The following is a 12,163-nucleotide window of genomic DNA, read 5'->3' as shown; positions in this document are numbered from 1 at the left end:
TTTTTTTTACCTTAAATCTTCCACAATGCCTGGCTCAGCCTCTTGTCTAAACACGCTCGCGCACACACCTGCAGGTTCCGCCACGGTCCCCGCTCGATACGATCTGTGGGGACGGCCCCAGCTGTTGGCGGAGCCAAAGTAGAGAGAGCGAGATGGAGGGGGGACCCCCTTTCATCCCTTTGCAATGTGTGGACCCCCACATCGAAAAGAGCCTCACCTGCCCTGATGTCCCACGTTTTTCTTTAATTCGCACCCATTCACAGCGGATGATTATTTACATCTGACGGAGCGCACATTGGCATCAAAACGGTGCGGGAAATATAATGAAAGGCTTAATGGTCAGTGAGGCTTTGATGGTAAAGTGAGGCACTGTGAAATGTTAGGGTGGGGGGGTGGGGTTAGAATGGTGGTACAGTGGTATAGCGGTTAGCGTACTGCACTGTGAACTCAGAGAGCTGAGTTTGATTCCCGGCCATGGCTAGCCAGCATCAGTGGCGGGTCATGTCAGAATTGGTTCTGGACACCTCCTACATTCACAAAGACGCACTGGCCAGCGTGGTGAAGTATGGTCAAACAACCCCCACGACCGACACCATCTTGAGAAGACTTTCATCCAGCAGTGGATTGACAAACGTCCGTAAGTATTTGATACGCAGTATAAATTACCGTCAGAGGGCACGACCGCCAAATCGGAAGGTCGCGAGTTCAACTCCTGGTGGATTCGTCAGCTCCATGTGAGCGTCTGGAGCCTATAAATAAGAAGCACTTTGTGCGAAATCAGTGATTGGTTATCCGTACCATGAATGGATTGGGTCCTGCCATAGAAACGTAGAATTTCCACCACTGGCTCGGGACTGTCAAGTCAGTCGAATACCCGCCCCCCAAACCTCAACATTTAGAACAAGAAGAACGCTCTGTCCGACTTTTCACTTGGCTCTGTATTTTTTTATTGCCTGCCGGGGGTTTGAGCTCAAATGTCAAGCTGCCCGCCGTGTCCGCTCGCAGGTGGTGTTCGTCCTGACGGGCGACTGCGGAGACCGTAGCCACATCGGCTACAAGGCCTACGAGGAGATCGCCTCCACCAGCTCGGGCCAGGTCTTCCACCTCGACAAGAAGCAAGTGAACGAGGTGAGGTAGCCCCCTGGCGCCGGCTCGGCATACAGGTGCAGCAGCAGCAGCCCCGCCCCCCCAACCCCCATCCCCCCATCCCCCCATCGCGGCCTCCCCTCCCATTGGTTCACGCCGCACACTTGTGGGTAGCTGAGTTGGGGTGAGGCGTATGGTATGACCAAATCGCCCGGGATGCGCCCAAGCTCATCGTATCTCACTGGATCTCATTGGGTCTCATTGGGTCTAATCAGATCTCATTGGGTCTCATTGGATCTCATTGGGTCTCATTGGATCTCATCGCATCTCGTTGGATCTAATCAGATCTCATTGGATCTCAGAAGCTAAGCCAGAGTTGGGGCCTGACAGCGCTTGGATGTGTGACCGCCATGAGTCAAACCGGCGTTAAGTTGTGTGCAGCAGAGGTCTGTGCGGCAACAATGTATTGTTGTGTTGTACTATGTTCCTAAGTCTGTGTTCCTCGCATTCGCCAGGCCACACTCACCAGCGTGGTAAAGCATGGTAAATCAATACACATTTACAGGACTGGTGTGGGTGACCAACGCAGCCTCGGTGCCTTTTACTTAAGCAAGAAAGCCTCTGTGCATGTCAAGACCTCTTTTAAGTATGATCCTGTAATCGGATTTTCATTTTAAGGAGTGTTTTACATGCGGGAGGAAATGGGAGTGCCCGGAAAAAACCCACATATATCCGAAAGGTGACACTCAAAACTCTTTACAGATGGATTTAGGAATCCATATTACTGACATTCGCTGGCTGCTGATTGGCCACGACGGTTTCTGTAGAATGAGCCTCCTCCTCATTCCACAACCATCAATCGGGCCCAAAACCACAATTCTACAGAAGCATAAACACTTTCTATGTGAATAGAGCCTCATGAATGTGATTATATTTACAGTTGGTTACGATTGTAATCAAAGTGACTTGTTACAGATACATTTTTTCACCACAATCATGAGGCATTGCCTGGTAACTAGAGAAATGTTTTCAGCAAGATCATGTTTTCTGCCAATTGCCCAACTGGCACATTAACGTGTTTAATATTGGCGAAGTGTTGCTGAACATCTCACTGACATGTTCAGCACTGTATTCGGTTGGTGGTGGTACAATGGGTAGAGCGCCTGTCTCATTGTCCCGGGTGCCATGGTGATGAGATGTTAACTACCTCGCCTGGTATACAGGAGGTCGTGGGTTCTATCCTGACCCTGACGCCTGCTGTATATTTGGAGATTACATGTTCTCCTTGTAGATTTTTCTCCGGGTCCTCCGGTTTTTTCCTCCACATTTAGAAACTTGCGTTTAGAATATTTTGCTGCTATACATGTCCACATGATCAACCACTCCGTTGAGCTTTCATTTGTGGCCAGGTCGCTTCTGAAAAAGAGCTATATAGCTCAGTGGGCCTTACCTGGTAAAATACAAATGGTTTAGTTTATAGTTTGTGAGTTAAAACCTCGACCAGAGCTCATCCAAATCCCATTATCCTTCTGTAACCGATAATAATACGAGCCCTATCTGACCAGTAAAATAAACCCACTGTGGCCATCCTATGGAGAGACTGGCTCCCACCATGGGAAGTTTGAATTTTCATCACGAAGCTCAAGGCAGACAACGGAGATCACCCGTTGCCCATTGATCGTTTGAACGTGGAAAAAGTTCAATTGGTTTTTTTTCGTTGACAGAGCCAGGTGTGGCCAAAATCAAGTGGAGCACAAAACCACTCAAGGACGATTTGTTTCCTTGAGCTCATTCACTGCTTGAGTGAGATGTTTAAAACCCGCTAATCACAGGAGCTCTTTTATGCCCCTGATTGGTCTATTGGTGACCTGAGGCTTGAACCCGGGGCTCCTGGCGGTGCTTGCCTGAGTGCCCTTGCGGAGGCGCGCGAGACCTCTGAGCCACCTGGCCACCTCGGAGAACAAAAAGCCACTGTCAAAGAATTGACACGCACATTTGAAAAGAGTGGCGAGCAATCTTTGATTGCGTGAGACTGGCACTGCACGCCTTCACACATCAGGGTTGGGTTCACAGTAATGCTTTGTAGCATAGGTTTCAAATGACAGCCAACAAAAAAAAATCACTTTTTTTTTACGATTACCCAATGATTGGCATATGTAATTTATTGTGCAGCTGGAGACTGGGACGATGATAACAGCAAGTAAAGTGTGGATGGTCACGGAAGCTTGGGATGGTGGTTATCTCCGTTGGTAGCCCTGAATGACCGGTGGAAATTCCACATTCCTATGGGATGAGAGCCATTCTCTCCATAGGGGCAATGGGACAGCCACCAGAATTTGTTCTGTTACAGTGGATATTTGTCATATTTTACGGATTTGAATTGACGGACGACCACTGTGGACTTCCCACAATGCACTGCAAGAGGATCGTGAATTCGGGGATGTTTGGCCGAATTCTCATTAGAGTCGTTAATCTGTGCCAATTTTTGAGCAACTCAGGATCTGTAGAATGCGCTTTCCTGTTGCATTACAGCAGAAGACTCACTCGGTATCTATGCCACTGTCTGCGTTTTCATTGCTACAGGATGAATGTTTTGCTTTATAAACGAAGACGTCATTAGCAATAGGGGGAGCTGCCACAGTGGTGTAACGGTCACCACTCTGGACTCATAATCCTCAGGTCACCGGTCCGATTCCATCTCCCGGCAAAGAAGTTGAGAAAATGGTGCTAATTTATTCACCCGCCCCCACAATTTTTATACCCATCAGTATAAACCGGGTACTCCACGGTTAGTCGACCGGCAGGTCGCGTATGGTGGGGTAAAGTGTGGGTACTCTCACCTCTTTCTGCCTCCAGTGAGCCCCCTCTCGTGGAGGCTGTTCTTGCTAGGGGTGGCATGAGCAGGCAAGTGCAGGGCTGCCCCTTTAACTTCACCTCCAACGCTGCCCCCATTGTGCTGCATGGCAGGCGTGAGGAGCAAGGATCTACTCCAACCTTCCCAGTAATTCCGCGGCGGCACGTGGTCGTGCCATACTTTGGAGGCAAGCGGAAACAGCGTGGCTTTGTGGACATAAACGCCAAGGGAAGGAGGCATGGAGGGGTGGGGTGGCTGGGAAAAATTGGGGAGTTTCTCTCCTGCTTCCATGCCCCCGGACCTCCTGCCGAGACTGTGGCTGGCAAAGCCATCACTTATCCAGGGGAACTCATGACCTCAGAGTTTCCGCACAGGCTAATAGCGCCAGCGATGATCTTTCACCTTTGACCCTCGCCTCACTTCCAAGCCATTCCAATCTTCTCTGGAAAAAAAATATGATACAGCACCAAGCGGTGCCCGTGATATAATGGTTTTCTCACGGGGAAAGGCGTCAGCTTCCGTTGATGGCAATCACCAGAGGTTCTGTCTCAGATCGCGGTATTTACACAACTTGTACTCTGCTCTCCATATACGATTGTTTCCGAGTGCACGTGATGAAATGCAGTACAGTACGACCGTTCTCGGGCCGCCGTGTAATTGCCACGTGAAATTATCGGACCCTGAGGATGCCGACTGTGGCTTAACCCTAATTAAAGCCAGGCCAAATGATTACAGCTTCAGGATGTTAAACGATAGCACACTTGAACGGCTCGATTGTGTTTATAAATCTGTCCATCTATCTATCGAGCTGTCGGTCTACTCGAACCGCTTATGCAGAGCCCGCAGTAATTACCGAATGACCGAGGAATTTGTTAGAATCCCAGACGTTTCAACTGGCCCTGTTTCTTTTTTCCAATAACTTGAGCTGCCCCATTCTGTACGCGCGTGTACACCCGTGAGCTGAACGTACGTCAGAGTCAAAAGGTCCAGGTGACCCCTTGCTCGAGCTCGCGTTGCGGGTGGTGTAAGTTCATAATTCTCTATGGCAGGTTGCAGTCAATTCGTGTACGGTAGCACAACCACGGTGACATCGCTACTAAGTGGCACGTACCCACTCGAGAACGGCACTTCGTTATAGGAGTTGAGTGCAGTGCCGCAATCACCTGTCCGGCTGGAAAATGACATCATAGTAATACTAAAAAACTCAGCACGTCCGTCAATAACACTGTGGCCTTAAAAGTACAAAAGTATATAATAGGCGACGATTCTGGCAACGACCCTTCTTCATGGCACATACATGGTCTTAGTTAATTGTGCTTGTGTACCCGAATACCAAACACCGTCAGCTGCCCTGTACCATTAAGTGCTGGTGACATCACCCCAGGCTTAAGGCACATGGGGAGTGAGTGTAGAGGCTGGAGTAAGAAAGAATATTGAAGGATGTATGGAGAAGGCCTTGTGTACATGTGCTCGTGGTGGTGCTGGCCACCCACCCCCTCATGTGCCGTGCTGTGCCGGCCTTCATAGGTGCGGCTTGTTAACAGCACTTGCCCCAAAAATCTGTTAATCCTATACGGTGTATCTTTGTCTTACAGGTGTTAAATCAAACTATGCAGTAGAGGAAGGATGTGATTGGTTGATAAATTACTTGATCCGCTATCATTTTAAGCATAGATATTTAATGTCCATTCATATATGTGTGCTATAGCTATAATCTCAATGCGTAATAGCGGTTTCTCAGGACAATGGGGTCAAAAATCCACCATTTATCTTTTTTTATGCAAGAATTAGTTTTAATTCCTCATTCACCCAGCAACAGGCTGAATGCAATTAGTTGCAGAGGGCTTTTAGGAGGGCATCAAAGAACCCTTTAATTAATGGCAAATAGCCACCCCACCTAGGCTGCCATCCGTCAATGCCAGTTGGGCACTTTAATGACATTGGACCCCCACCGGTGAAAGAAGGCAACAATTTTTCATTACGACTTCACTTTGGAATTTCACCCGAGTACTTTTTTTATTTGTTTGTAGGTGAGGGGAAAAATAGCAGCAGGCAAATTAGGAGGTGACTGGGTGGGCTAATACAATCTGACAGCGCTAAGCTGGCACAGCCAATATCCTGCCTTCAAATTTGGCAATAACCCATTCTTCTCCTGAAATTAAAACATGTGTTTTTCTTATTTTACCAGGTAAGGCCCACTGAGCTATGTAGCTTTGTTTCAGAAGCAACCTGGGCCACCACGAACGATAGCTTAACGAAGTGGCTTGTCACGTGAAACTGTATAGCCGTGAAATACTCTGAACGCACGTTGATTCTAAATGTGGAGGGAAAAACCGGAGGACCCAGGGGAAAATCCACGGGGATAACATGTAAACTCCAAATATACAGCAGGCGTCAAGGTCGAGGTTGAACCCACGATCTCCTACATACTAGGCGAGGTAATCCAAGCAATTTTTTTCAGGTTAAGGTAGTTATCGTATCACCACTGTAGCGCCCCTTCTTACCCTTCTCCGAGTGTATTCGAGAGAAGCTGCCCCAGGCCGCATTTGTCACCATCTGCAGTGCTCACTGCTCGCAGTCCTCCTCCCAGTCTGCTCAGAGTTGGTCAATTATTCGCAGTGCTTGCGTGTCATAATCTCTACCTGTCCACATTTGACCTATTAGCCGCGCAATCACCTCATGGTTCAGGGCAAAAAAAAGTTCAGGAGAACACATGCACGGGCGAGATTGTAGAACGAAACCAGCTCGACAGAGGGTGGCATCGCTGATGAGCAAATGTTTTTTTTTTTACCATCGTTAATGAGGCCCATTCTGCCCGCTACTTAGATGCTGTTGAAAAGTTGTGCTGTGAAAGTTTAGCTCTGTGGAAGCTGCCTTCTGAAGTATAGAGAGTTAATGGTCTCGCCTTGGTCACAGATGGCTGGATAAAAGCTACAAACACGACAGAGTTAAAATGTTAACTTAATTTGGCTTTGGCTCATGCCATCTCTCAAAAAATGCATTGCGACGTGACAAATGCCTCTATATAGCAAGGCATGTGAGAATGTGCATGACCCCGTGTGGGTAAGCAGGACCTCAGAAGCAGTTCTGTGACAATGTCTTTCAGAAACCATTTCTGAACGTGAGGTGATGAACTGATGTCCGTGAGAGTTCCGAAGGGAAAAAATATATATCTCATGAGATGATACAGAGATCTCAGTTGGAATAAAATTGTAAAAGAAAAATGTCAAACATTAAATAAAAAATGCAGTGGTCTGACGCGTGTGCTCACAAAAGTGGCTTTATAGTCCAGTTGTCAAAACTTCAAATGAATACAAAATGAAATGTGAAGGAATAAAATAAAACTATATTTTTTTATTTTACCAGATATTGTTATTATTTTCATAATTTTTTCTTTCTACGTGGCTTTGCCGAAAGACCCAAAGAATAGGTAAGGCCCATTTAAATAAGGGGTCACACTTTTTAAAACTCAATTTATCTGAGACCATTGCTAGGCGTTTGGATTCCATGCAGTTCTAAGTGCTCAGTTTAAAAGCAGCGTTTGATTCGGCTTTGAAGACAATGTTCCGCCAGCTCGATGCTCACATGAACGAAACTAAAATTCTCATGCTGCCGACAGCCGAGGTATGTAATACGCCTCTCCCCTTTGTTCATAGCTACGGAAGCAAAATAAACTCGTGTTCTGAAACTTGCATGCTAGGACGAAGGCAAACAATGTGCAAATAGAGATTGATTTTGGCTGGGCGCTAATAAGCGGAATTTTGTTTTTTTCCCCACACGTCACACACATCCCCGTGTCATCCAAACGGAACGAATGTTCCACCGGGGACGTGTAACTATTACGCCTGCAGAGATTTAAGTGTGATAGCAGACACAGCTGTGATGCATCACACCACTCTCCAAAAGGACTTGCCCACCTCGAGGTAATAAACGATATATGGGCGTATGGATGTGGGCAGTAGAAATCTTCCCGCGTCTCAGAACTCCCAAATCCAGCTGGGAATCCTGATGCATTGTTTTTCGTGACAAAATATGATTTCTCTATGCTTGATGAGCTAAGAGAGCTGGTTTCTAAAGAAACGAACTTCAAAAGGAGCTTCTGGTTGTTAAGCTGTGGCCCGTCAACCTCTTGTTGGTGTGACAGCCTCTCCCCCAATAGAAGTCCGCAATCACCCCCTTCCCCAGGTCCAAGAAAAAATGTTGGTTGCAAAGGCCGCAATGCACAGATATCGCAGGTCCACCACGCCCCTGGTCAACGCAGCATTAGTAAGGCGTTCGTTTCTCGTTGTGTATGAGTGAATATTGTCGCCGCAACGTGGCACTGATGCATATTAAATATGTCTATGCTGCACGGTACCCCTGAGATCGGATGTCACATGTGCACTATTTTGGAGATATAGTCGGGGAATGGAAGTGATGGTGAGGTATGGTGGCATCATTGGCATTGGCAATGATGACCTCTTGACCTGTGAACAACCCAACAGTCCATTGAAGTTTCCTCAATCTTTCTAATATGATCGAAACAAAGGTCATGGGCAACAACTGCGCTGTACATATGGAGATATCTGTCGAAATGAAAAGCTGAAATTTGATCATGAAAAGTAATGTATTAATGTGCCCACAGAGAAAAGCGTTTAAGCAGTGTTTATTACCTGCTATGGCAAACGGTTCAGAAGCACGGTCATTCACAAAAAAATATGCAACACAAACTGGAAAGTGTGTACAGAAACATGGAGAGTTGCACACTCGCAATTACATTGAGAGACAAAAAGAGGAAGACGTTGAATAGGGAAGAAGTGCGGCAGGTTAATGACATCATCCGAAATGTTAACAAAAGTAAGTGGGCTTGGGCAGGACATGTCCGATGGAAAGGATGATGGCCGACGGTCAAGAATAATAGCCGAGAGGCAGCCAACGAATGGAACTCATCCGAGGGGGAATCCGCTGTGGAGATGGAGCGATGAAATTGGTTCATGTGCGGGTGCTAGGAGGATTGTTACATCGCAGGATCGTTAGAGGTGGTGACAATTCGGGGAGGCCTTTATCCAGCAGTGGGTTGATCATGGCTGATGACGATGATGATGTCTGTCCTATAATCTCCTTAATGTATAAATGTCTCATACCTGTCAAACCATACGGTTTACCCATGTTCTTGTACAGGGAAATTGAGTTTTCAGGTCCATACAGCGTGCAGCCGTTACAATACGGGCACAAACACGTTTTTGTCTATTTGTTTGTGTTTCTCACTTGTGATGGGACTTTGTCGGATGAAGGATGAGATTTTTAAGGGCACGTGATGACCAATAAGGTGTGAATTAGTCTGTAATAAAGTAGGCACTTATAAGGGGTTGACAGGTATGATGTCTTGTGATTGATATATAAAAGGGATTATGGAGGTGAGAATCCTTCTCGGCAGCTCGATATCCATAGCGCGCGACTTATAATTACAAAGTTTCAGTTTAAAATCTATTTCTGGGTTGACTCGCCCATTTTGCCTCCAGGGTTGATCAAATGAACGTACAGTGGAATCCCTCTTAATGACAGTAATTGGTTCCACGAAACCGGTCATTAAGTGATTTGGTGGTAAAGTGAGTTTATAAAATACACGTTAAAGGCTTAATTCGTTACGATAGCATCGAAAGTTACCCTTTTTTGCCCAAGAAACGTACTTTATAATATTTCAACAATGGATATTAATAGATAAAGATACTAACAACATTATAAAACACATAAGATGAAAAGAAACATGGTTAATCAATGCATTCATTAATATTTACTGGACCTACAACAGCCCGTCGTTGACAGGGACTAGTCGGTAAGCGAACACTTTGGGCTCTATGGAGGCACTACACTACTATACACTACACTATACACTACACTACTATACACTACACTATACACTACACATTGGGCTCTATGGAGGCCCGTCGTTAAGCGATTAGTCGTTTACAGGGGTGGTCGTTAAGAGGGGTTCGACTGTTCTGCTTTGTGGGAAGTCAACAGCAGTCCTCGTCTTATCGAGATGTTATCCTACCATCATAGCCGTGTGGAATTTCCACTCCTGGCTCCAAGCCACCAACGGAGGCTAGCACCAGCTATCTCGTTAGAGCAGACTTGGCCTACACTTTGACTTGGCATATCTGAAACTTGAAAGCCGGGTTATGAGCTCTGGCCTGGGCCCAAGAATCTAACCCATGTTCTCTGCTGCACTGGTTGAGATAAGGGGACACTGACCATCTCGGTGAACTCGCGGACGACTTGTCGGTGACATAAATTTAAATGTAACCTGAGATGCAGACGTTTATTTTATTTTATGAGAGTTGCGGTGCTTGGCAGTCTGGCAAATTGAAAGCAGCGAGGCTGCCCACAATGCCTGTGCTACGTCCACAAGTGAACTCGTATCACGTGTTGGAATTTCCCACCACGAGAGTCACGCGCACTGGCAAACCAAAAGCAGATGCTTCCATTGTCTCTTTTGGCAACGATAAAAAAAATGATGATTGCATTTGCAATGGAATGAGAGCCGTGCTGAACCACACAACTCAATTAAGCTACGAGGGCAGATGATTCGAATGTTTCCTTTAGTACTCACTTCTTTGTATGAATGGCTTAAACCTTCCACACACTGCACACATCAACTTCCCGAGATATTAGGAGAAATATTGTTTTCACTTCGTTCATCTTACCGAGTAAAATAAAATCTGGCGGTACGGCACGGCGGTTAAAGGAAGGTTGCAAGTTCAAATTGCGGCTTGGTGTTGACTCAATTTATTTATTCCTCCAGGGCCTACACAATTTGAACCATCTTTGCGGGAAAGTCAGTAGTGGGTACTCTACGTAAAGTCTGGCTCCCACCATGTAACTGTGGAATTTCCAGCACTAATTCAGGGCCACCAACACAAATACGCACCACGAGCAAAGGGACATTTTGGTTTGACTGACTGTGTAAAATAAAAGTGGCTGGCTGAATGATCTGAATAATGGGGTAGTGTGGAAGGGGGAATGAACATGGCTCAATACGCCTTTGAGTATGGAGACACTTTGATTTTTCTTTACTTTTTTACTGTATTGACTTATGATGTCACAAGGTCTTTAACGACTTCAGTTCTCTCCGGAGCGTTCCCCAACACAGACGAGATTGAAACAGAAAAATCCCTTTGGTCTGCTGCTTCAAACACCGAGTATAGGGCACGTGCTAACTCCTGTAATCGTCCATCCAGCGGTGTCAAATAACAGGCACCGCAGCGCTCCGGTATTTATACAGCACCGTGTGTGGAGACGTACTTCAAGGCACTTTAACAGGCCGGACAAATATACAGCAAAAATAATGATTCATGCGTACGCGCGCGTGTACACAAATACAGAGAGGGCGAGCGCGTGCACGCAGTAAGCACACATGCACGCACGCACACTGCCTCGCGCACCGCTCGGGAAAAACATCGCCTGCTCCCCAGGGATGAGACACGGAGCTCGGCAAAGGCGCGGCGGAGGAGGAATGTTTTGAGGTCGAGCTATCAGACACTGAGGTGAGGCGCATGATTGTCGCGTTGATTTCAAGGCAGCGAGAGGTCCCTTCGAGTGTTTAGTCTGCCTCGCGCGGAAGCAGTTCGCTTGACCCTTTTCACGACGCGGCAAAAAAACGGGTGTGCGCGCGTGTGTCCCGTCGCTCACCTCCGCTGACGTCCTGAAGCCAGTGGTGAGCATCCCATGGCATAACGGCAGGGGCGAGTCTTCCCGGAGGACAACCATTGTTCACTTTTCACAAAGTGATGCTCAATTTTTAAGTGGCGTTGAAAGGATGTTGGGTTAGGTCAAATGCTCAGGTCTGATGTCTCCTAACGTCGTGTCTCATAATTAATTATCTTTAACATTTTTAGTTATAATCTTGATTTGAAGCTTTCGTGACTGCAGGAATCCATACTCTATGTTCTTTCAGTAAAGTCACGTAGGTAGAAATAAAATAAAATAAAACAAAATATGGCAATTTGTATTTGTGTGTTTTGTTTCGTATTCAAATAAAAAAAACACTCTACTTATTACCGTAAAAACATGCACTACTATTGGCTATCTCGTTATTCACTCCCACTCAAAGAAAATGAACATGATTGACTTGTTTTTTTTTAAATGGCTATGTGATATACTGAATAATTTATTCTATGATTATAACCTTCCTGAGAGAAAGGAGTAGGAATACGTAGATTAGAGAATATACGCAGAGAGGGG

The 12,163-nt window shown here is 46.3% G+C and overlaps 1 protein-coding gene across 1 annotated transcript in view; it reads left to right on the top strand.

Annotated features, from left to right (window-relative positions):
* The window catches only part of LOC133341883 (hemicentin-1-like), a 254,826-nt gene that overhangs the window by 43,650 nt on the left and 199,013 nt on the right, over nucleotides 1-12,163 (top strand). Inside the window, 1 exon segment of the mRNA XM_061550695.1 lies at nucleotides 1,006-1,128. Within this exon segment, the coding sequence (XP_061406679.1) occupies nucleotides 1,006-1,128 (123 nt within the window).

This window comes from Lethenteron reissneri, chromosome 12 (assembly GCF_015708825.2).
Source record: "Lethenteron reissneri isolate LAM-NWPU_2019-01 chromosome 12, ASM1570882v1, whole genome shotgun sequence".
Taxonomy (NCBI): Eukaryota; Metazoa; Chordata; class Hyperoartia; order Petromyzontiformes; family Petromyzontidae; genus Lethenteron; species Lethenteron reissneri.
Note: the sequence above shows the minus strand (reverse complement) of the source record. Positions and strands in the feature narration are given on the sequence as shown.